Here is a 24,337-nt window from a genome sequence, read left to right as displayed (position 1 = left end):
ACCCTATCGACCCAATCACTTCTTAAAAGGACCAGAGAACCTGATGCATCCTCCACTATAGAAGAATGGCCATAGGCTAAAACGTGTAGTAAAGGGAGCTATAGGGATTCTTGTAGTTGCTAACATATTCTGGTTACTGATGCTACCCTACTTTAAAAAGACTTTTTACTTTCTGGTAAGTTAAACCTCTCATTACACTAGTCACCACTGACATAACTGATTGTTATTAATTGTGTGACTGGATCTGCGTCTCTCAGCCCCTCCAATTCCTGGAGTAAGACAGAACTGCTCACACCCTACACCCTGAGAGAGGTAAGATCTTAAATGGAGTTAACTCCCAACTGGAGGGCATCAGCCGAAAATGACAAGTTATTGCCAAGTAACCTCCTGCTGCTCCAGTACCTAAACATGATATCTATGAGTTGGGGGAGTGATAAGCCTAATTTAGCCTCACCTAGCCACATAGTAATAAGGTCCAGATGGCTGTGTAACATATGGATGTTCCAATAGTTGCTCTAAGGTGACCAAGAAAAGGAAAAGCGAAGCAAGGTGTATTGTGTGTATATTTCTTTTAAGACGTCCTCACAAGCAATCTCTGCCAATGCTGGAAGAGTTTGGAACCAGCACCCATCTGAACAGTGTTGTGCTCTGCCTTCCAAATAGAACTGAAAACCACTCTGCTTAGGACCTATAGCACAGAGAAGATAAAAATGGGGTCACACTTTTCCACAACCTAATTTGTTTAACAGCTATTAGGGACTTTTGAGTGGAAATGTATGCTTGTTCCAAAGTTCCTCGCTGCCACAGCCCCATCTAAGCTCCTTAAGAACCTCTAAAGCCAAACCACACCCCTTCAAGCACAGAGAATGGTGAACATACAACTAGAGTAAACTCTCCTCTCCATGCCCAACTGAGATACCGGAGATGGGTGGCATTTTCCACCGAACCCATTACTAGTACAAATACCATAAAAATGCAGGACTGAAAATACAGTTATGTGAAGTCCCAAAGATACCTTCTAGGCGCTAATACTCTCCTATCACTCACCACTACCTGCACTTGAAAGTTCAGACATTATCACCCCTTTCATAGACACCGCAGACATGGAAACCGTTCTCTGTCTCTATCAAATTACAAATCAGAGCATCGCCTAACAATGTTTTCTGGACACACGAGAATGCAAAGCATTCTCTGCATGTTGTTATATTTTGCGGACTATGAAAAACCGCATTGGTGTTACGGTGACCTGCTTCAGCCATGATTTCTAGCTCACTGACACTTTTCACAGGAAGCGTCTGACTGAGGCTGACATGAGCCCAACTCTCGGTTCCTGTTTCGGGACAACGAAGCCTAGGTTGCCCAACCAAAACCTTTGCATACTTCTTACGAGCTCAGAGGCTTTTTTTAAAGAACCAATCACATGACCCAATTCGAAACTCAAGAGCATTTTTTTTTATAAGTCACTGAAGGAAGTTGTTACGTTCACACGTGCTAGGTGAAACTTTGGACAGTTAACTATGTGACTGACTGAAGGATATTCATTTTTAAGTTCTCAATAAACCCTTTCAGACTTTGACTGGCCGGCAGGGAGATTTTCTTTAAAACTAGGGACCTAGTTCACGCCTTCAAGCTTGACTTTAGTTTAGTTCCCTATATGTGCAATTTAATATCGCTCAACCCTTGAGGTTTCCTCTAGATTTTTTCTAGACTTATTGATAAGCGACCTTGTAGCACAAAAAATGCGACGGTACCGTGAAAGCGCACTAGATGGCGCTGTAACACCAGCCAGTTTTAATGTTTGGCTGTTGCACAGTCTCAGGTGAAGCCATGATCAGAAAACAGCGGTGTCAAAACTTAGCATCCTAAAAACGGTCAGTAAATTGTAAGTCTCCGAGTCCCAACAGTACAAATATTTTATTAATTTAATATCTGGATTTAATTTAAAACTGGCAGTAGAAAAGACGATGAAACTAAATCTGTTAGGTTCCCACAGCTCCTGTGTAAACGGTACCAACTAACATGACAGGGAAGGTCGCTTCCACACCACGCCCTTCCAATATCTTCCATATGTTTGCAAAACAAGCTGGAAGAAATGCCCCCCCCCCCCCCCAACTCGCCTGGACTGGACATTTGACACCAGCCACTGCTCTTAAGCAGCTGTACAGTGACATGTTCTCGGGCTGTACCAAAACCCCTAAATAAACAAACGACATCTACTGGGGGTTGAAGGGTTTGGAATTAGGAGGGAGAAGGTTCTGGGGTATTTATATATGTTAAATTGGTAAATGCATAGCTCAGCCTTCCACCAGAGATGGATGGTCGTAAGGGTTTGTGAGGACTCAAGGCAGAACTGAACAGACTGCTTTCGATGGCAACTGAGTGGAAAAGTCAGAGATCATGTCAGGTTTGGTCATACAAGATGTTTGAACAGGGGCAGGCTGCGTGGGTAAAGAGGGCCTTAATGGCCATACAAGACTTATGAACAAGTGCAGGCCGCAAGGGCAACAGGGACCTTAATGATCCCACAAGGCGTATGAAAAAATGTGTATGTATGTGAGTATTTGGTATTTATAAAGCGCGTTCTGGCCGAAGCATCGAAGCGCTCAAAAGAACGGAGTAAGTGACTGACCGCAAACTGAAAGGATTAACATGGGAAGAGACAAGTTTTGACTAACTTCCTAAAGGCCAAGAAATGTTGTTCCTCCCTTATAGACAAAGGGAGTGAGTTCCAGCATTTGGCAGCAGCCACCGTGGAATCCTTGTCCACCCATCTAACCCTATAGGTGCGAGGGACCTGAATCCAGAAGGCTCCCGTAGATCTAAGTTGCCGGCTGGATCTATACCAATGTAATCTCGAGGATAGATATTCAGATCCCCTTCCCTGCATAGCCTTATAGGTCAGACATAAAGTTTTGAACCTAATGCGCTTTGCTACTGGTAGCCAGTGCAATCGCTTCAAGCTGCCACTGGCAGAAGCAGAGCAAGGGAGGTTTAGTATAAAACGGGCAGCAGTGTTCTGAATAAGCTGAAGCTTCTTAAGTGATGCATTATCCAAGTTGAGCATCAAGGCATTACAATAATCCAATTTAGATATTACCAATGCCAAAATAACTATGACTCTCCACTCCCTTGATAAATAAGGAAAGATCTTTTTCAACATTCTCAAAGTCCAGAAGCAGGTTTTAACAACATGATTAACACGCGACTTAAAAGAGGGACAATTGTGAAAAATGACACCCAGAGTTCTAGTGGCCACAATAGGAAGCCGCATGGGCAACGAGGACCTTATGGTCATACAAGATGTATGAACAAATTGACCAGGGCAGTATTCAGGCTGCCAGTGGCGAGAACGGCCCTGATTATCATTTTCAAGTTCTGCAGCGGTGCTGGGCGCAACATCTCCAGAGGACGCAGACGAAGTCCCCTTACTCTTCAGATCTCCCGTTGGGATTCTTGGAGGAGCTCCCTCACGAGGGGTCCTGGAGAGCTCTAGCAACGTGGCGGGATGTGGGGGCTAAAACAGTGGGAACACTCTATGACAGAGGGCTGATCCTTCCGTTTGAGGAATTTAGTACCCAATATGATGTACCTCGAGGTCCCTTTCTTCTGCATAGAGCAGTTACGACGGCTAATAGACAACATTGGGGAAGCGGACTAGTGGAACCCCGCCAGTAGCCTAGTTGTCAATATTTTGTAGTGGCATCGGGGACAGTCAAGGCTGTTACCTGCCTCTATGGGAGATTGCGAAGGGAAGTAATACGACTGCTGGCTGCCCTAAAAGCCAGATGGAAGACAGACCTCGCTAAACCAATCGGGGAGAAGAACTGGGATAACATCCAAAGCAACATAGCAAAGGCCACTAGAAATGCTCGGTTCAAGCTCTTTAATTCCCACGTTCTTACACCGGAGAAAATAAACAGGATGTATCAGATAATACCGGCTACATGCCCATGCTGTAACAAAGAAAGTGCCACATTTTTTCACATGTTCTGGGAGTGCCCAGGACTTTCGGGCTTCTGGAAAGGAATCATGGAGGTGCTATCAAACATTACAGAGAGAGAGATCCCATGTCTGGCGGACCGCTGCCTGCTAAGCTGGTTCCCCCACATGCCCAAGAATAAGATTACCAGCCGGTTTCAGGGTAAGCATATACCCTTGGAAAAGAGAAATAGCCCAAAACTGGAAGAGTCAGAGAGGCCGTTGCATAGCCACCTGGAGAACTGACTTTAACAAATGGGTGGGCTACGAATCAGGCGTTAGGGTCTGAGAAGCTAAGAAGGGGCGGAACACGATTTAGGGGGCACAGGCATGGAAGGCCTTAGCAGATGCTGTATGAGTCCCAGAGGACTGAGGGGCGGAATCCCTCGTGAGTATACTGTTAAATAACCCCAACACTAAAATATATCAGGACCCACCCGAGAGTGGTTTTGGAAGACCCAAGTAGGGGTCATGGAACACATCTAATATCACACATAGATTTCCAGCTAAATGGGTTACCTGGAACATCATATACTAATAACTGGCATCACCTAATATGATAGCTACGAGCAGTGTTACACGTAGGACACTCAGGAGGGGTGACTGACATCGGTTAAGGGGAAACTAGAATGCTTGTATGAAACTGAGAGCTGATAGACGAATATAAATGTTAAGATGTGCTAGTTCTTAGAATTGGAATGTAAGAAAAAACGTAAATAACCTCTTACTAATGAGCTAAAGCTGTATCAAGCATGAATATGGATATCAGAAAAGCATTAACAACGTGTTAAAAAAAAGATGTATGAACATGTGCAGGCTAAATGGGCAAAGAGGGCCTTATGGTCATACAAGATGTATGAACATGTGCAGGCCGCATGGGAAAAGAAGGCCTTATGGTCATACAAGATGTATGAACAAATGCAGGCCGCATGGGCAAAGAATGCCTTATGGTCATACAAGATGTATGAACAAGTGCAGGTTGTATGAGCAAAGAGGACCTTCATGGTCATACAAGTTGTATGAACAAGCGCAGGCTGCATTGGCAAAGACGACCTTAATGGTCATACAAGATGTATGAACAGGTGCAGGTTGCATGGGCAAAGAGGGCCTTATTTGCAGGTCCCCAGCAAGCAGGTTTCTCTAACTCACCAGTCCTTAACCTTTTGACTTCTGCAGGTCACTACTGGAGGCCGGGGACCCCAGCCTACACAATTTCCACGATTTGAACCTCAAAACAATATACAAAAATACAGAAACAAGTATTGACGAACAATACACATATTATGACATTTTTTTAACTTAATTCATGAACAAAAAAATACACAAAAAATCAAATTTTAATGGGAAGTTTGGAGCTTTTCAAAATGTTGTTATTTCTAAAAGACGAGCCAATAAGCTAGACTCTAGCATATCACTCTGCATTGCGCGGCATATCATTTTGTCCACGCCACCAACTGTCCGTAATACATTCTGTTTTCTGTACTGCTCCCACATTCATGCTAAAGATCCCAACTTAATTTTCAGCCTCCAATTTCAAAACCTTACACATTTACAGACCGTTTTATTATTTTTAATTTGACATTTTGCTTTTTTATGTATCTACACATTATTAATCTATTATCTAATTTTGTAAGCAGTCACAGGTGGAAAACACCCTGCTCTAAGTAATATCTTTATGCAATTTCATCTGCTCACTGTGAATCTCCATTACGTTTGGTAATGCTGACTGGCTTTGCACTGTGCATTCTCTTGTCAGCCCTATAACAAGGATCAGGCCTGACATGTGAACAGGCTGTCAGTGGGACTTGTCAGGTGTTATTAGCCAGCACTAATGACCATGCTGACTCTAGTACGCAGAACCACTGTTATGGCAATGGAAAGGAATGCCTCGCACCTGCAGTGGGATAAACAAGGGATTCAGTGCCACTCCTCAAGCTGGCTCTGTGCCTGGCAGCAGGGCACCAAATGTCAGATATAAACAGAGAAGGTGTACATAGCAGAAGATCGTCTCACATACTCCCGCCTCCCACTCGAACAAATGAAGTTCAATCATGTTTCTTTCTTTTACAATTAAAATAAACAATGACCTGTGTGCACAAAACATAGTGAAATGAAATGACTAGAGAAGAACAACACAGAAAGTTAATGTGATTTGTTTAACAAAGTTCTGATGTGAGTTCCTTTCTGATTCTTGGTCGCCTTCTGAGATTGTTGACAGCAGAGACAGAAGTATGCATTTGCACCAACTACTCAGAACTACTGGGTGAAACCTGTACTTATGAGGTATCCTTATTAATACTGTAGATACAGAAAGAACTTTGGTAATCTTGGTAACATCCAAGGTTTACCATCCATTAGGAAACATAAGAGTTGAGAACCCACTTATATCATTTTTAAAGTTGTAATGGAATAACAAATTGCAAGTAAGCAATAATCCATCAGATTCTCATATTTGATTCAAGTGTATTTATTGATTCCAAGCATAGGAATTATTCTGCAGGTAACAAGAAGAGACAGCCGACACGTGTTTCGCCCCATGTGGTGTATTCACCTAGGGCTTTTTCCAAGGCATTGGGTTACTCATCAGACTGAGTTCATTTTTAAATGTAGATGATCTGGATTCAAGGTACGGGAATGCTAGGAATAATCTTGGAGACAGAGTTGCGGCATTCTAAATAGGCGCCATATTGAATGTCTTTACCATCTATTAGGGTATATGTTTACAATTGACTATTCAGCATGTGTAAAGGCCATATGTGAGTGCTTGCTGGCATCCTCTTCCATGGATTACTATTTTCATCGTACTTCTACACTGAATATCTGATGATTGCAAACATTGCAGATTTAAAGCATTTCCTAACCGGGTTGAATTTTCTGCTCCATATGGCCTGGCAATACGGTAGGACATTTTAAGGATGTAGCTTAACACTGAAGGTATGGGGAGTGTCAAAAGGCTGCCCTTATAGCTCTAAAAAAAAAATATTGTTTCTGCACAGTGGGTAGAGCTTTCACACTCCGAGTGTTTGTCGTTACTGGGGTGTTGCGTCTGCTTTGCTGCACAGAGTAGTGAGGCCCTAGTAAGCCACACCGGGAGGCCTTAGTGACAGACATATTCATTCATCATCAGCCTGCTGGATTAACACAAAGGTTTTGAGCCCATCTCAAGAGTAGAATCCAGGCGGAGGACTGATACTTACTTTCAGTGCATTATCAGCAGGGCCACTGGAATTATGTGATGGTGCGGACACAGTGATTTTCGCATAATTATAGAGTTTCCGCATTTGCCACCTAATCCCTCATCTGCCACATAATGTGCATATTTTAACAGAAAAAAATTGTTTCTAGCTCAAACGGTTCAAAAGTTACTAAAAACGCAGGGACACGTGTTGCCGCGCAGTGGAAGGCCCTTTGGAAAGGGTGACTGGCTACCTTTATGTAGCTTATTGCTATATTTAGGTGTTAAACTAGTACTAATGAAGTGCAACCAAAGCCAGACACCTAACAAGTTTCAAAATGACAAAATAATGAAGAAATACTATGACGTGCTGCATAATGCCGCATAATTTGTTGTTTTTTTGCTCCATAATTTACGTAAACCAGTCGCATAACTTGACCTTCCCCTGCCGCATAATTCCAGTGGCCTTGATTATCAAGGACACTTTCGATGAAACTGGAAGACTGAAATTTCAACAAACCTTTTAGTACATGATGTGATGTTTTAATACTTCATTTGCCTCCAAATGTGAATTTATGTTTGAAAGTTGATTTCTTGGCATCATACCCCCTGTTGCTTTTGCTCCCCATGCCCATCCCCGCCCACTTGTTTTGTTTCTAGTTACCGATTCTACTCAGATCGGTAAAAAAAAGTAAAGGGGGGGGGGAATGCATCATTTTGCAGGTATGCACATGCTTAAAATGTGTGTGCTTAAAATGGCATAGGTGGGCAAATACATTTTTTTTATTCTTTAGCAATGCTGCACAGCGTCAGAGATGCTGTGCTACTTGGCTAAAAACCATTGGCAAAGCCAATACGTCCCAAACACTATTAGGTTTGCCAAGACCATTGATTACATTCTGAAATCATGCTATTGATATATTCTACTAGTCCACTGGATTGAGAGTGGTAAAACTAAGTTTAAGTATAACAGGTCCAGCACATTTTCAAATATCGATTCATTGTATCAGAGATAAACTGAATCCTGTTGTTGGAAAAAAATTCTAAATCAAAACTCTTTCTAGCAAAAATGTCAGAAAAAAACCAATAACACCAAGAGCGTTGGGTTTTAACCATTTTGAGAAGCAAGACACAGAGACTATGATGTAGGGCTGCTAGGGAAGAACATGGTATGGTTCATGTAATTATATGGCTAAATCAGACCAGAGTCTTCCTGGGAATTCTACAGGCAACAAAGGCGGGAGGTACTTTGGTCCTACAATGCCTTGCAGAGCACAAAGACCAACAACTTGAATAAAAAGATCTCAGTAGCCTATGGTGGACGTTGATGGTTCATGCTATTCTCCAGCACACAGTAACAGTATAGACTAGAGTTGGTAACTGCAACCTCATGAACAGGTTTAAATCCTGCACTATACCAGGCGGTACAAAATATTGTGTCAGAAATCAATTTGGGGCTGATTCTGTGATTGATTCGATACTCAAAGGCATTTTGTGTAGAGTGACACGATCACTACATGTCACTAACCATTGTGTTTCCAGTGCTATAACTAGCTATCAGTTGCTTTAGTACAACTCATCTAATTAAGTCAAACTACGACCACAAGCTTACTGCCCTGCTAAATGTAAGCCAGGAATAGAACTGGCAAACCTATGCCCCAGTGACATGAGGTCTAGTTACCCCAATCTGAGTACATATGATAGCTTCAGAAACCAATTATAATTCTTCAACTTTTTAGATACTATATAAACTCGAATATGTTCAGATAATGATGTGAGTATCCTGTCACCTATTAAAAGATTTTAACAAAATACATGCATCTCCAAACCTATAATAAAATGTAAAGGTGACTTACCCAGTGATTAGTGCTGGGGCCCTCAGTTTCAGCCACAATTGTTCCATTTTCAGAGATCAAGACAACCTTTGAATGGGTTCCACCTCTAATAGAGAAATACAAAAAACAGCCCACCAAAATTAGTTTTTATTTTATATCATGATTAAAAGCGCACAATAATTACGACAGGTGAAAGCGCTTGTGCATTCGACCTAAAAACTAACACAACGAACCCAGAAACGTAAGAATCTTTCAGGATTGTAAAACAGGATTAAAATCTTGGTGAATGCAAAGAGACTTTCAAACACTTCAAACTCGCATCCCTCCTTTGCAGTTTAAAACCAGCTGAATGGATGTGAGCAGCACCTAGAATCTGCAGCCTCTACATTTTTATTCTTAACCCATTCAGGGAAATCAGAGATGCAAAAATATGTTCCTCTTTTCTCTGCCTACTAAGTAATTTGAATTTCCTTGTAACCCTTATGATTCCAGCACAGCTGTACCACTTCAGCGACAACTGGTTAGTTGTACATATGGAACAGCGATGTTTGCAACTACAGACATTTGGTGGAGGTTGTTCGCATCATATTGAGGTCCAACCAAAATCTCACAATTCCTATCACTGATCATCATGGTCATACGCCGTTCAAAGCGGGGAGGAATAGGTGAGCATTGACCAATTTAGGTTTGAACTGGTTGAGTTAATGGATAGAACAGAAAGCCTGATTTGAAGATTCTTGATTGCGAAGTGCGAGGGAAGAGATGTTAAAGCAAAATATGACGCCAAGAAGAGTGTTGAGAAGACAAATGTGTGGAAGATGTAGCCTGAATTAAGAAGCTTTGTGTACTCAGGGTTGGGTTCATCCAAGATCTGTAAATGAGGCAGATGTGAGTATTGCTGTTCATGTGAGTGGGCGACGCTGGAGGAATCTTGGGAGAGAGGTGGAAGTGTGGTGACCGACGACCTCCGGGGGGGCCCTTGTTCATGAGTGTGACGATGGAGCTGCTCCTGGTTCATCTTTACGTAGGGCAGCTTGTGTTCTAAGTATGACTGAGATATCACGGTTAAAAGTCCTGCTTTCAAAAGGTGATGCTTCCATTAAGGGTAAATGTGGGTTTTGGGGGCTGTTGCGTCCTTTATTAGTCCAAGTGGTTTGATATATGTCCTTTGTGCAGTGCTGGGTTGGTTTCTATGTTTTAGGTATTAATGCTGTGGAATGGAGGGAGAAGTGTTGCATTGTGAGTGATAGAACATTATTGGATGTTCCATCAGTCCATGGTCCATATGGTCTGTTGTGTTTTGGCAACAGCATTCACCACAGATCCTCACGTGCCATGTCTGTTGCCCATGATGGGGACATTCCCATCCCAACAGTACGCCTCTCAGTTTTGCAATATTGTCATATTCTATATAGCTGTTTGGTGCCCTTTAACCCTACAGACACTGAAGTGTTGCATTTCTGTAGCGAGAACACCTTTTGGGTCCTGGATATGAGATAATAACTGCTTGGCAAATGGGGCTGGGTTGCCCCTGGGGGTCAATGGAATCGACATGCTCTGCCCCAACTTCAAATTACATAGAGACATCACTATGGACACAAAGATAATGTACATTACATGACAGGCCTCGAAAAATCATAAAAATGTTACTAGACCTGCAAGTCAAGTAGCTTGAACAATCTACTCAACCAAACTGTAATGTACTTGACCCAGAAACGGGTCTCAAATTGTGTGATCCTAGGTAAATATTTTACTTTACAGTCGCTTTTTTTCTCATTCTCACATGAGTGCATCTTCAAATATGCGAGTTCAGCATCTCTGCTGTAAAAAAGTCCTCTTTTGTTTGTTTAAATACACTAGACATTTGCTCCATGTATAATAAATCTAGCCCACATATAGGGTACACATGGTCCAAGCATGACTTGCCTCTTAGTTTACTAATAGCTTTGCCGTCAGGGCAAGAGTGTTTCTCAGTTTATGTTTAAACACTCACTTTAAATAAATATATTACTAAAGCATGATGTGGTAGCCACTGTCATTTAGAGACAGTAAATTACCAAGAAATGTCCACAAACCTACCCACTAATTTGCAGTTTTACTGATAAAACTGTATAGTGTATTAACAATAATATGTGGAAATTAGGTTTCAGAAAAAAATATTTAGCATTTGCACATCACCAAGTAAAGTGTTCTGAGTTTTTTTCATCCTATTAAAATATTTTTTCATCACACAAGTACAAAAAATGGTCTTTCACAGCTACTGAGATATATTTTGAAATGTTTGTTAAGTTGACTTAGTTATATAAATGTTGCGTTAGGAAAGATCTGGTACCCACAGCCTTTCATTTCACACAGGTCAAACAGTTCACCTTACAAAATCATGGAACTCTGCAGTCACACACAAGGAAAAGTATTTGCATTGCAAGAAGACAAACTGACTTTTGACCTCTGTCTCTGAACACAGAGCAAATGTGACAAGTATAAGATTTAAAGGCATCTTAATTGCTAATTCAGTTTGTTTGAACAGAACACTTGTTCTTTGTCCACTGCCAGAAGGGTCGAGTAGTTTCTAAAATAGCTCGACCTCATAAAAAATGACTCGCCATAGCACATGGTCCAGTAGATTTTTCGGGCCCTGCATGAAACGTGAGAGGTCTTGGCAGGAAACTCACTTAGTCCTAAAGCAACCAGATAAACAACAGGAAATAGAAGGGTCAAATGTAAGGAACTACTTACTCTGCTTTCGCTCTGGGCACACTGGTCTGGATCTTTCCTGATGTCCCATTTGTGGTGACCGACCCGCCCTTAAGACACCGGAGGTAGATACATCATACTGACAGCATAACTAGAAGTCCAACAGTTGACACTTGTGTGTTTATTTGCACCCAATGTGAACCAGACACAGTTTTAGAAAGACCTAAATCCCTTCATCATGTACATAGCATGACAATTACACTCCCTAATAGGACAAGACTGCAATATGGTTATGAACATGGCTAAAAATAGATCAATTCAGCCATTGAGGACGTGATTGCATCTAGATTGCAGGCACAACACTTTTCCGAATGGACAGAACAGTGGGGCCCAAGTTGTGGACAGAGATGCACTAAGAAACTGTTGAGGTTTTTTATTACTCACCTACATATAGGATTGATATGTTCCAGGGGAGGTTGGGGGACACCGGGGGCAGCAACATTACAAGTATTCTAGTTGCACATTGTCAAACCCCAGTCCTTTACTGTTAACAACAGGGTCAAGACCAGTGAGACCCAGACTCCACTTACCTTGAAGACTGAATAGCGAAGCCTTGCTGGACTGAGTTTTTCGTACAGAGGTGGCCACTCATGTAGCGCATTACTTTTTAGAAAATGGAGGGGATGCATTGATTGTCTAGGATGAATTGAAGGTTGTAATTTGAGGTCACTGTCTGAAAATAGCTTGCGGTGTTGTAAAACTGATTACTCGCCAAATCTTGGGGAAAGGGCATGACTTGAAGGGGCTAGAAATCAGAATATTTTCTGTTCCATTCGTCAAAAGCTGCAAGATGGAGGCACTAAAGATTATATCGCCCTTGTTGATAGGTTAAGTGGTGTCCATTGTAAGGAAAATTTAGCTCATCAGCACACAGATGGAGACAGGGAGGGCCAAATATTGGCCTGGCTGCTTCATGAAAGTTCAACCAGACACCGGATATGTGCTGTTAGACCAGAGATGTGCAGTACTGTAAAGACACAGATAGGCCATAAACTCTAAGTTCATAGCTAGCTTATTTTGAGCTGTCATACTCCACGCCACCTATTCAGAATGCTGACGAATTTGCGTCCTTCCTACTAAATATTCCACTGGTCCCAATGAATACTGCGTAGAAACAGGCTTTGGACCAACCTATCCCCCTAGGTGAAATTAAGACAGCTATGGATCAGTTAGTGAAGGGCAAGACTCTCGGGACAGACAGTTCACCTGCGTACACGACATTAAGGAGTACGATAGCTCCCAGGTTTCTTGCATTACATAATGTTTGGGCTGAGAGGAGGCTTCTCCCAGAGACCACTAGAACTGCAACAATAACAGAATTGCTCAAGAATGGTTGTGATCCCCTTGACAATCAACCCATAGGCCTTTATCTCTCTTCAACTGGGAATACAACATTTTAGGGCAGTTATTGGCTGTAAGACCCTTGCTGTGGTGCACACCCACCAGTATGGGTTTATACCGAGCAGACATGCACATACTAATTTGTGGACACCCTTTCATGTGGTAGATAATATCCACCCCTTCCTCACGCCCCGGGCTTCGGTCATCGTCTATGGTTGCATCACTAGACATTAAGAAAGCATTTGATACATTGACCTGGACTTATCTATTCATAGTGTGGCGAAATGGGGATGGCGAGGGGTTCTTAAAATGGGTGAGACTTCTATACACAGCATCCCATAGCAAGAGTGAGAATTGGTATTTTCTGAATCCGACTGTACACAGCAGTACACGCCAGGGGAGTCCACTTTTATTTACATAACGCCCTATTTTATTTAAGGGATCCATGTAATAGTCTAAGTGAGGTAATGATACGCCTCTCAAATTTCAGAGACTCGTCAGGTTTGATAATGAACTATGGTAAGTCATGCCTCTTCCTGATTAATGCCAGTACAGATAGGAGGTTCCCGCAAAAGTTTAGAATCCCCAGGCATGGACACCAACACCTTTGAATACCTTGGGGTCTTGATCCATCATGAAGATAGTCAATTAATCCAGGGAAATATTGGGAAAGCAGTGACTTTGATTGGCACTTCAATCTCGTTCTGGAAGGCGTTTCCATTATCACCCCTTGGTAAAGTGGTCATAGTTAAGATGTTAGTCCTTCCATGGCTGTCAGATTTCTTTTTGGCTATCCCAGTCTCTTTACAGCGCCTTTTTTGACTTAATCTACACCGGCAAACGAAAATGAACCAGCATGAACCATGCTGCCAATAGATATGGGTGGGATGAAACTACCCAATTTAGAAATGTATTGCTTGGTTGAGCAGTTAATTTGGCCAATGAGCTGGCAGGGTAGCTGGGAGAGATGCGAGGCCATGGAGTTATGCTTGAGGGGGACTTCACGGATGCAGCTACTGCTGGATCCCAAAATACCCAAAAAGCCACAACTGTGAACGCTTTGAACTAACAAATATTATTGGCAGAGTTTTACACGTATTTTGGGAAGAGTGATACCATATGCCTGTGGGATCGTTTTGTGGTGCCTACCAAAGTTTTTTGCTTTAACAGGGTATTATGAAGTGAGTTACGTCAGACCCTGGTATGGCTGCAAGAGGGGATCTGGTTTTGGGAGGGAAGTGCATGACTTTCAAGGAAATCAGAGATCAGAACCGCTTAGGCACAGGCCGAGGTACACCACGTAAAGACGATGTGGCCGAGGTACACCACGTAAAGACGATGTGGCCGAGGTACACCACGTAAAGACGATGTGGCTAGATACAGCCAAAGAGCCGTCCACATCCCACATACTCGCCAATATTCTTACACTGGGGGATTGTCCACTTGCTGTTTCGCTCATATATAGTTTGCTGTCCCTAGAACAACCGCATCTAGGACTGCTTGGGAGACGTATGTAGCAGTGATGACACATGGGGCAAAAACAATGACTAGGAACACCCACTTCACATTTATCCAAATAAACTACACACATCAGACTTATCTCTCTCCTGTCAGAGAAACCAAAATGTATTGTGGAGCAAACAATACATGTTCATGGGTACTCGCCAACGTTTTCCCAGGGGCCAAAACGTTCGGCCTGTGGTGTGACCCAGCACTACATTGATGCAAGAAGGGTGGCTGTCAGGGGCAGGGAAGTGCAAGGTGGGCTTTGGAGAAGCGACGCGTTACATATAGTGATTGAATTGCACCTGGGATCAATCTCAGCTTCCCCACTTGACTAAATTGAGTGATCTTAGGCAATTGTATTATTTCACTTTGCTTCCTTTTTCTTCATTGTACCATATAGGAGGACCTCATAAAACAGGTCTTCAGGATGTGTGATGTACAAAATCCTTCTCATGTGTTCGATTTCATTAGCTATAATGCTGTTATTGTAGAATGGCTACCCATGCTGGCCAGAAGGTGCACATAACAACTGACTTTCCTCATAGTTCACTATTGGCATTGTTGTCAAGGGGGGGGGGCATAAATGTTTCTAAATTTATGTTTGAAAACGGTCACTTAAAAACAAAAAAAAAATCAATGCACAGATTTACATCTGATGTACTAAGATGAAACGCTTCTGCATGTTAATGAGATACACTTTTTGAATTTTGGAGGATCTTTATCATAATTGTACATGCTGTTTGCAAGAGGACTTTAAAAATGAAGGGGTTCCTAAAGTTAAGTGTTACAGGCCACCTTCTGTGGGTTTTTTTACGTCTGTTCGCCTTTTAATAAATGTTTGCCATTTATTTCATATCTTCATGAATGTGAGTCCTCTCCAAAGTCAACAGCAGCCTAGCGCTGCTGTTCATCCGGGTCTGGATGTAAAGGTCAGGCGGGCCGCATGTGGCCTCCGGGCCGTACTTTGAGTATCACTGTTCTAGATGCTTAACGCCACACACTCATTTTTATAGTATAGCGTGGGAATGCTGCCACGTTCATGATTACTGGGTAGAGGTAATGTGGATCATTAAAGAGGTTTCAGAACTAGAGATGTCGCTCGAGCCCCTACAATGCCTGCTGGGCCAGTTCCATAGGCCTAAACAGTTACAACACATATGTAAATCTGTTGACCATTGTTTATAGCAAAGAAAAACACAGCGAGAGATGGGATGGAAAGCGAGACGGCCCATGATATTTAGAAATGGGTGTTGGATGTGGTGAAATGGACACGAGTCCAGGTGGCTAAGCTTATGGTGTTGACCAGAAGGAACACTAAGGGTCCGCCACTTGTGTCCTGGACACTATCTGTTTTGCACTGGAGAGCAAGTTCAATGAAAGCTTGCCCTGAACAGGTATAGTGTTCTCAGGAGGATCTTGCATCCTAGAGGTACAGACAGCAGGAGATGCACCATTGCGGTTAGAGACTAGTGATGGGGCACAGTAGGTTAGGAACACTACTTTAACAAACTTGCTTTGGAGGTTGTCTAGGATGTCAGGTTATGGAGGTGGAGGGTGCTGGGCAAATATGTGGGTGTTTCTTTATTTTCCTTAAATAGTAATACTTTTTACAACTGTTTATTTTTTTTCTCTCAATACAAATGTTGTCTTTTTCTCTTTTATAACAGATTGCCGCTAACTGTAATTTGAATCATAGAAAACAGCCTCTCTACTGTATTATTCTGTTTACTTTTTTCTGTGAAAATCAAAAAAGGCCCATTAAAAGAAGATACACACCACAAAACCGAAATCATTAACTACAGACAGGTGTGCAAGCACATCTTGCAACATCCACACTATGAACGTTTCAAGGGAGTGGTAAAGATAACCGTGAAGATATACACAAGGTAAAACCCCTCTGATCATGTATGCTTTTGTTCTGTTATTCCACAGTCCTTACTTGTGTAATACAAGGGTAAGAAACACTGTGTAAAAGCCTGATCTTCTAAGCCACTCTATTTGTTTGCTTCTGATTTTATGCCCTGCACACAAATAATAACATGGATCATTCTTAGCTGTCTTCCAGCTGAAATTGCCTCTGCTGCTATATGACTGAATGGAGAAAATGCACATAAGTTACTTGAGAATGTCCCAGACATCAGAACAATGACCCTCAGCGTCCGTTTCGATCAACAACTAACGCGTTTTGACATCCATGTGATGTGATGTGCGCTACACAAACCTAAAAATGAATGAATAAATAGAGTCAATAGAGGCATATGCCAAGCTTCATAATAGGGCTTTGATTACAAGCTTACTGGATTTTCGTGCAACAATTATGGGTTTTGTTCCTGTAACAGAAAATAACCAGCAAGACCAGGGAGCACTTGGTCCTTTTCCACTGGATTATTCCATAATCTGCTGACCTTTCCTCCCACTCAGAACTGGTGGAAGATGTCAGCAGGAGAGCCAGCAGAGGTTGTGGGTGGATGGAGGATAGCAGATGATTGGGTAGTCTTGCGGTAGACCATAGGAGCGTTGCCTGCTCCCCCCGTGGTGCTGGAGGGGTAGGGCAGGGTCAGCCTGGGGTCATGCCTGCAGCTCCTGGACTTGTCCATGCTGCAGTTCCACCAGATGTGGCTCTCCACCAAGGGAAACTAGTCTCAGTGTCTACAGAGACATCGGGCTACCTGTGATGGACAGAGCAATGTCCCACCGGGGGTTAACACTCTGAGTGAGTCACTGACACTCCTAATCAGGGCCTCAGTGTTTTCAATTATATGCTGTAGGAGGCTGGCCTGGCTTATAGTGGGTACCAATGATACTTACACCTTGTGCCAGGTCCAGTTATCCCTTATTAGTAGAGTAGTAGTGTTCTAGCAGCTTAGGCTGATAGAGGTAGCTATAGCAGAGCAGCCAAGGCTGAACTAGGAGACATGCAAAGCTCATGCAATACAACTTATATCATATAGGTACTATATCATAAGAAAAACAATACTCAGTGTTACTAAAAATAAAGGTACTTTATTTTAGTGCCATCACACAAAAATAGGTACACTGTTCCAAACACATAGAATAAATTCACATCAGCGAACCAATTCAACAGGAGCAAGAACCCTCATGCATCACAATGGATGACTGGCATCATCATTGGGAAAGCTCCTCATCAGGCTGGTGCTGCAATGCCTGACGGGCTCCCCAAGACGGGGTGCTCTTAACCACTTCGCTCAGATCGTAGCTGTGACAAAAGTCACTTACTTAGTCCAACTTGTTAATTCAAAAGTTGCCCTAAATAAAAATAAGCAGAGAAACCAACATCATTTATTTATTATTATTTTTTTTTATTTTATCTTTCACACGAGTGTGTCACTTGATCACTTTTTCATTTCACAGGCGCACCCATTCGTGAGTGTATTATCACTTGATCATATTTGATGTTGGTTTCTCTGCTTATTTTTATTTAGTGCAACTTTTGAATTAACAAGTAGGACTAAGTAAGTGACTTTGTTCTTTTCATACATTATTGACATTTATACTCTTTGGAGAAGGTTTTTGTCCTGATGAAGCGTCATTGGATCCGGCTGGACCGCATAGACGCGAAACATGTAGACTTGTGAGTGTGAGGAACCATAATTGGTTATATCCTCCCCATTTTTTAAGTGAGAGTAGGTGAGCATTAACAATCACCCATTACTCCTTATCTTGTTTTTAATCTTGGTTACCATCACATTTACCATTGATTAAAATCATGATTTTTTGTTTGCTGATGGTAAACCAATTTTAACTCTTGATTCTCTCCAATATTCGCTTGGTTACTTAAAATTGGGTATCCTAGTGATAATTATCCTCCTTTTTGTCACAGCTACGATCTGAGCGAAGTGGTTAAGAGCACCCCGTCCTGGGGAGCCCGTCAGGCATTGCAGCACCAGCCTGATGAGGAGCTTTCCCAATGATGATGCCAGTCATCCATTGTGATGCATGAGGGTTCTTGCTCCTGTTGAATTGGTTCGCTGATGTGAATTTATTCTATGTGTTTGGAACAGTGTACCTATTTTTGTGTGATGGTTCTATTGGGAGGCTGTACACTGGACCATTAACCTCCCGGTCCCTCCTTTATCATTTTTTATGTACTTTATTTTAGTGACAATGTGCCAAAAATATCTCAGAGGATATACTCCCTTAGGAGGTAAGTAAAATACACAAAATATACACACAAACCAAAATCAGGAAGTAAAACCGTCAGAAAGTAGTGCAAACACTGTAGAATACAATAGGATGCAATAGGCCTAGGGGCAACACAAACCATATACTACGAAAGTGGAATGCGAATCATGAATGGACCCCTAGACAGTGTAGTGTGTAGAGGGTCGCTGGGAGTGTAAGAAAACACTAAGGGTGTCCAAGATACCCCACCCCAAGACCCTGGAAAGTAGGAGTAAAGTGCTACTACTTCCCCAGAAACACACTAAACTCGTGATAGAGGATTTTGCAAAGACCACAACAGATTGCAAAGCGCTGAGGACGGATTCCTGGACCTGAGGGCCTGCAAAGGAAGGGGACCAAGTGCAAGAGTCACGAAAGTGTCCAGGGGGGACAGGAGCCCACTAAACCCCGGATGAAGGTGCAAAATGGCTGCCTCCGGATGGAAGAAGCTGAAGATTCTGCAACAACGAAAGGTGCTAGGAACTTCTCCTTAGTGCAGAAGATGTCCCACGACGAAGATGCAGATTTTTTCCTTAGCAAAATACTGCAAACAGGCCTTGCTAGCTGCAAGAGTCGCGGTTAGAGAAAAAGGGTGCTGCCCGGGCCCAGGAAGGACCAGGATGTTGCCACTTGGGAGAGGAGACAGAGGGGGCCCTCAGCAATGTAGAGAGCCCACGCACAAGCAGGAAGCATCCGCAGAAGTCCTTGAACACGGGTTCAAGAAGTCTGAACACGGCAGTCGTCTCAACACTGCAAAAGGAGGTCCCGCGACATCGGAGATCAACCCAGGGAGCTGAGCATCGCAGGACAAAGTGCTGGGGACCTAGGCTCAGCTGTGCATGCAGGATTTAGTGGAAATGTGCACAGAAGCCCTTGTAGCTGCAGTTCACGCGGTGCACAGGATTACTGTCTGGAGAGGGGAGGCAAGGACTTACCTCCTCCAAATTTGGACAGTTTGACCACTGGGCAGTCTGGGTCACTTGGGTCCACCACCTGTGTTCCAGGTGCCACACTCGTCAGGATAAGAGGAGTCTCAGGGTACCAGTGAAGCTGAAGTTTGGTGCCTGCTGAAGCAGGGGGAAGATTCCGTCGACCCACAGGAGATTTCTTCGTGGCTTCCAGTGCAGGGTGAAGGCAGGCAGCCCCCAGAGCATGCACCACCAGGAAACAGTCGAGAAAGCTGGCAAAATTAGGCGCTACAATGTCGCTGGTAGTCTTCTTGCTACTTTGTTGCAGTTTTGCAGGCGTCCTGGAGCAGACAGCGGTCGATCCTTGGCAGAGGTCGAAGAGAGAGGTGCAGAGTTACTCTGGTGAATTCTTGCAAGTCGTTATCTGAGGAAAAGCCCACTGGAGAGACCCTAAATAGCCCTCAGAGGAGGATTGGCCACCTAGTCAGGTAAGCACCTATCAGGAGGGGTCTCTGACGTCACCTGCTGGCACTGGCCACTCAGAGGCCTCCAGAGTGCCCTCACACCTCTGGAAACAAGATGGCAGAGGTCTGGGATACACTAGAGGAGCTCTGGGCACCATCCCTGTAGTGGTGATGGATAGGAGAGTGGTCACTCCCCTTTCCTTTTTCCAGTTTCATGCCAGAGCAGGGACTAGGGGTTCCCTAAACCGGTGTAGACTGGCTTATGCAAGGAGGGCACCATCTGTGCCCTTCAAAGCATTTCCAGAGGCTGGGAGAGGCTAACCCTCCCCAGCCTTTAACACCTATTTCCAAAGGGAGAGGGTGTAACACCCTCTCTCAGAGGAAATTCTTTGTTCTGCCTTCGTGTGACTGGGCTGCCCAGACCCCAGGAGGGCAGAACCCTGTCTGTGGGTTGGCAGAAGCAGTAGCTGCAGAGAAAACCCCAGAGAGCTGGTTTGGCAGTACCCGGGGCCCATGCTGGAGCCACAGGGGATGCATGGAATTGGCACCCCAATACCAGATTTGGCATGGGGGACAATTCCATGATCTTAGACATGTTACATGGCCATATTCGGAGTTACCATTGTGAAGCTACATATAGGTATTGACCTATATGTAGTGCATGCGTGTAATGGTGTCCCCGCACTCACAAAGTCCGGAGAAACTGCCCTGAACTATGTGGGGGCACCTTTGCTAGTGCAAGGGTGTCCTCACACTTAGTAACTTTGCACCTAACCTTCAGCAAGTGAAGGTTAGACATATGGGTGACTTGTAAGTTACTTAAGTGCAGTGAAAACGGCTGTGAAATAATGTATGCGTTATTTCACTCAGGCTGCAGTGGCAGTCCTGTGTAAAGGTTTGTCTGAGCTCCCTATGGGTGGCAAAAGAAATGCTGCAGCCCATAGAGATTTCTTGGAACCCCAATACCCTGGGTACCTAGGTACCATATACTAGGGAATTATAAGGGTGCTCCAGTGTGCCAATTGAAATTGGTAAAAGTGGTCACTAGCCTATAGTGACAAATTCAAAGGCAGAGAGAGCATAAGCACTGAGGTTCTGATTAGCAGAGCCTCAGTGACACAGTTAGTCACTACACAGGTACACACATTCAGGCCACAAACTATGAGCACTGGGATCCTGGCTAGAAGGGTCCCAGTGAGACAGGCAAAAACAAACTGACACACATGTAAAAATGGGGGTAACATGCCAGGCAAGATGGTACTTTCCTACATATCCATCATCTAAAGATGCTAAATATCTGCTTGATGGCTTCTACTGTCTCACTTTTCTTTAAATAATGCATAAGCACAGGCTCAAGCTTGTTGTCACACGGGCTTAGCTGTCTCTGTCCTAAATGCACAGCCCAGAAACTTTCCAAATACCCTATACTCCACTCTCTCTCTCTCTCTGTGCCCATCCAAGCACCAGCTCTAACATTTGAGGTTTATCCCTCACACCTTTTCACTACAGATTTAAGGCTAGATGCAGTGACACAACACAACTAGAGCACAAACCTGGTCCCCAGATACTCGCTTCACGTTCCAGATAATGAGTTCCTAGCCTCAGTCCACGATAAAGTAAATTTAATTATTCTACAGAGGATGGTACCCTTACTCTCATTCTTCTGACGATGATGTCTCTGCAACAGAAGTACATTTTTAAGCCCCTGATGATTGACCCATCCTCATAATACACATGATGAATTGAAGCCTGTGGTACCATGTGTCTTACAATGTGTGCCCAGCGACTGAGCCACTGTCCAGATGCTATACACCCTTCACCTGAACAAGAGTTAAGGGCACTTCGCATTCTAGATGTCAGGGTCCTCAGAATTATATGATTCTGAGGCAACTGTGTTTTCCACATAATTAATTTTATGTATGTGCCACAAAATGCATCATCTGCAGAATTATTTGCCAATTTCAACAAAAAAAGTGTGTTTGATCCGTTAAAACTGATCGAAATTTGAATTTAAAAAGTGCTGGCAGTGACGCACAATGGCAGAACCTTTGTAAAGGTTAACTGGTGTGCACAACCAGGGTAACTGTAATTTCTATATTCAGGGAATACATTGATAATGATCAGGGAAAACAAATGCCTAGAGATTCATAATGATAAAATGCACACAAAAAACTGTGAAATAACTTTGGTCTAATGCCTCAGAATTTGCCTTTTCTCTCTGACTAGTTTGATCCTCAATCGCTGTACAATTCAAGTGGTCCTGGCATTAATCCCAGAACCTGCAAAAGGCACTTCTCGATGACAGAGGGCTGCCCTTAAACTTCAGACGATGTGGCCACCTTATGTTTATCTATAATAATGACATCCACTACATTTATAAAGCACAATGTCCGGGCATTAAGCTCTGACAACATACACACTAAATTGCTCCGAACTCAATATCAGTCATTTCACGAACTTCTGAAGGACGAAAGTCTTGTGGGACCAGCATTATTGAAACCTGTGACCTTCAAGGTACACACATTCTCTACAATGAATGAATTACTCCCGAGAGGTCGCTTTAAAAATCCACTCTGGTACTTGTAGCCCTGAATCTGTAATGAAAACGACCTATACCACATGAGCTCCATGGACCATGTTTTGTATTTATGTCCTTAACATAACAGTGAGTTAAGTGCCTCCCCCAGGGGTATTTTGTCACTGAACATCGGATGTTTATACTCACCCAATTGCACAGTGCTCACTTTATCGACGTTGGAAGGATAAAAGCTGAGTGGAGCTGTAGGCATTCAAACCCACGACTGAGTGGGAAAACACAGGCTCATAGCCAGGGCCACTGGAATTACTGGATTGTGCGGCCACAGCGATTTTCGCATAATCCATCATCTGCCCCATGCTCTGCTGATTTTAACAAAAAAAAAAATTTCTGGCCCAGACTGTTTAAAAGTTACTAAATATACAGCAACAGATGTTTGCCGCACAGTGGAAGGTCTTTTGCAAAGGTGGACTGGTCACCTTTCTGTCAGTGGGGTAAAGAGACTTGGGGGGTCCCCGCAAAGTACATGGAGTACTCCCCCAGACTTACTCAGGAGCTCTGAGGCCCAGGTACTGTGCTGAGGGCCCCCCTTGGAGCTTGGGGTCCCCAAGCATCGTGGGGGCTGCAGGGGCCTTTGTTACGCTACTGCTTTCTGCTACTTATTGCTACATTTTGATGTTAAACCGGTACTAATGGGGTGCAACCAAAGGCCATACAGCGTCACCAATGTTAAAAATGCTGAAATAATAAATTTATACAATTACCAAAATGTGCTACATTATGCCGCATAATTTGGCTTTTCTTGCCGTATAATTTACCTAACCCTGGCCTGCCGTATAATTCCAACAGCCCTGCTCATAGCTGTCAAGTTTCCCAGCTCTACACCTTGCTCCCTTTTAGGTGTTTTTCCCCCTGAATTCTGTGACTTGTAATTCCAATGTAGTTTTGTTTTCGAATGAACAAAACTACAAGTCCCAGAATTCAAAGGAAAAAAAAAAATGGCCAAGCGCAAAGGTTGCATCCGTGGATGCAGCAGCCGAGACATTAGATTCGCGCCCCCCCAACCCCTCCCCCGCCTTATAAAGCTAGTGATGGAGGCCCCGCCCCAGCCCACCGACCCCCGGGCTGCGCTTAGGACAGTCTCAGCAGACAGACATAGCAGTGAGCCCCACGCACCCTTCTACGCCGCCGTAGTGCACCGACATCCTGAGCCTCCTGTTGCTGAATGCGATCACGTGACACCAGCTGCGCCCAATCAGGGGCGGGATGGGAGACGGAGGGGCGGTGATTGGAACACGGAACCAGGAACCGCAGAATGATTGATGATCGGGCACATGAAACCACGCCCCGCCGTTGACATAGAGAACGGACTGGCATCATCCCTGGAGAGGGAATGCCAAGGGAAGCTGACCCAGGCTGATGCAGGAAACAGATGTAGTAGATGATTAAAAGCAAAGCCTTAGTGTTTCATGGCTGCATGCCTCAGTGGCATGGGTTTTGGGGGTATTAGAAGGATGAAAATCTTTACCTGGACAACATTTTTGTATAGGAAAGTGGGGATATTTTAACCCCTTCCCTGCCAGGCCTTTTCCCCCTCCTGTTCCAGGCCTTTTTTTTGCCTATTTGGAATACTTCTCGCTTAGGACCTCATACCTTTT

At 43.6% G+C, this 24,337-nt stretch overlaps 1 protein-coding gene across 2 annotated transcripts in view; it reads right to left on the bottom strand.

The window, feature by feature from the left end:
- Nucleotides 1-23,931, bottom strand: part of NAGK (N-acetylglucosamine kinase) — a 173,130-nt gene extending 149,199 nt beyond the window's left edge. For both annotated transcript variants that reach the window (XM_069205395.1, XM_069205404.1), the window contains exons 1-2: nucleotides 23,856-23,931; nucleotides 9,010-9,094 (exon numbers count right to left, since the gene is read on the bottom strand). In XM_069205395.1, coding sequence (XP_069061496.1) covers nucleotides 9,010-9,094; nucleotides 23,856-23,884 — 114 coding nt within the window. In that variant the 5' untranslated portion in view covers nucleotides 23,885-23,931. The remainder of the gene's footprint in view (nucleotides 1-9,009; nucleotides 9,095-23,855) is intronic.
- Nucleotides 23,932-24,337: the final 406 nt, after the last annotated feature.

This window comes from Pleurodeles waltl, chromosome 1_2 (assembly GCF_031143425.1).
Source record: "Pleurodeles waltl isolate 20211129_DDA chromosome 1_2, aPleWal1.hap1.20221129, whole genome shotgun sequence".
Classification (NCBI taxonomy): Eukaryota; Metazoa; Chordata; class Amphibia; order Caudata; family Salamandridae; genus Pleurodeles; species Pleurodeles waltl.
This window is presented reverse-complemented; position numbering and strand designations above follow the sequence as displayed.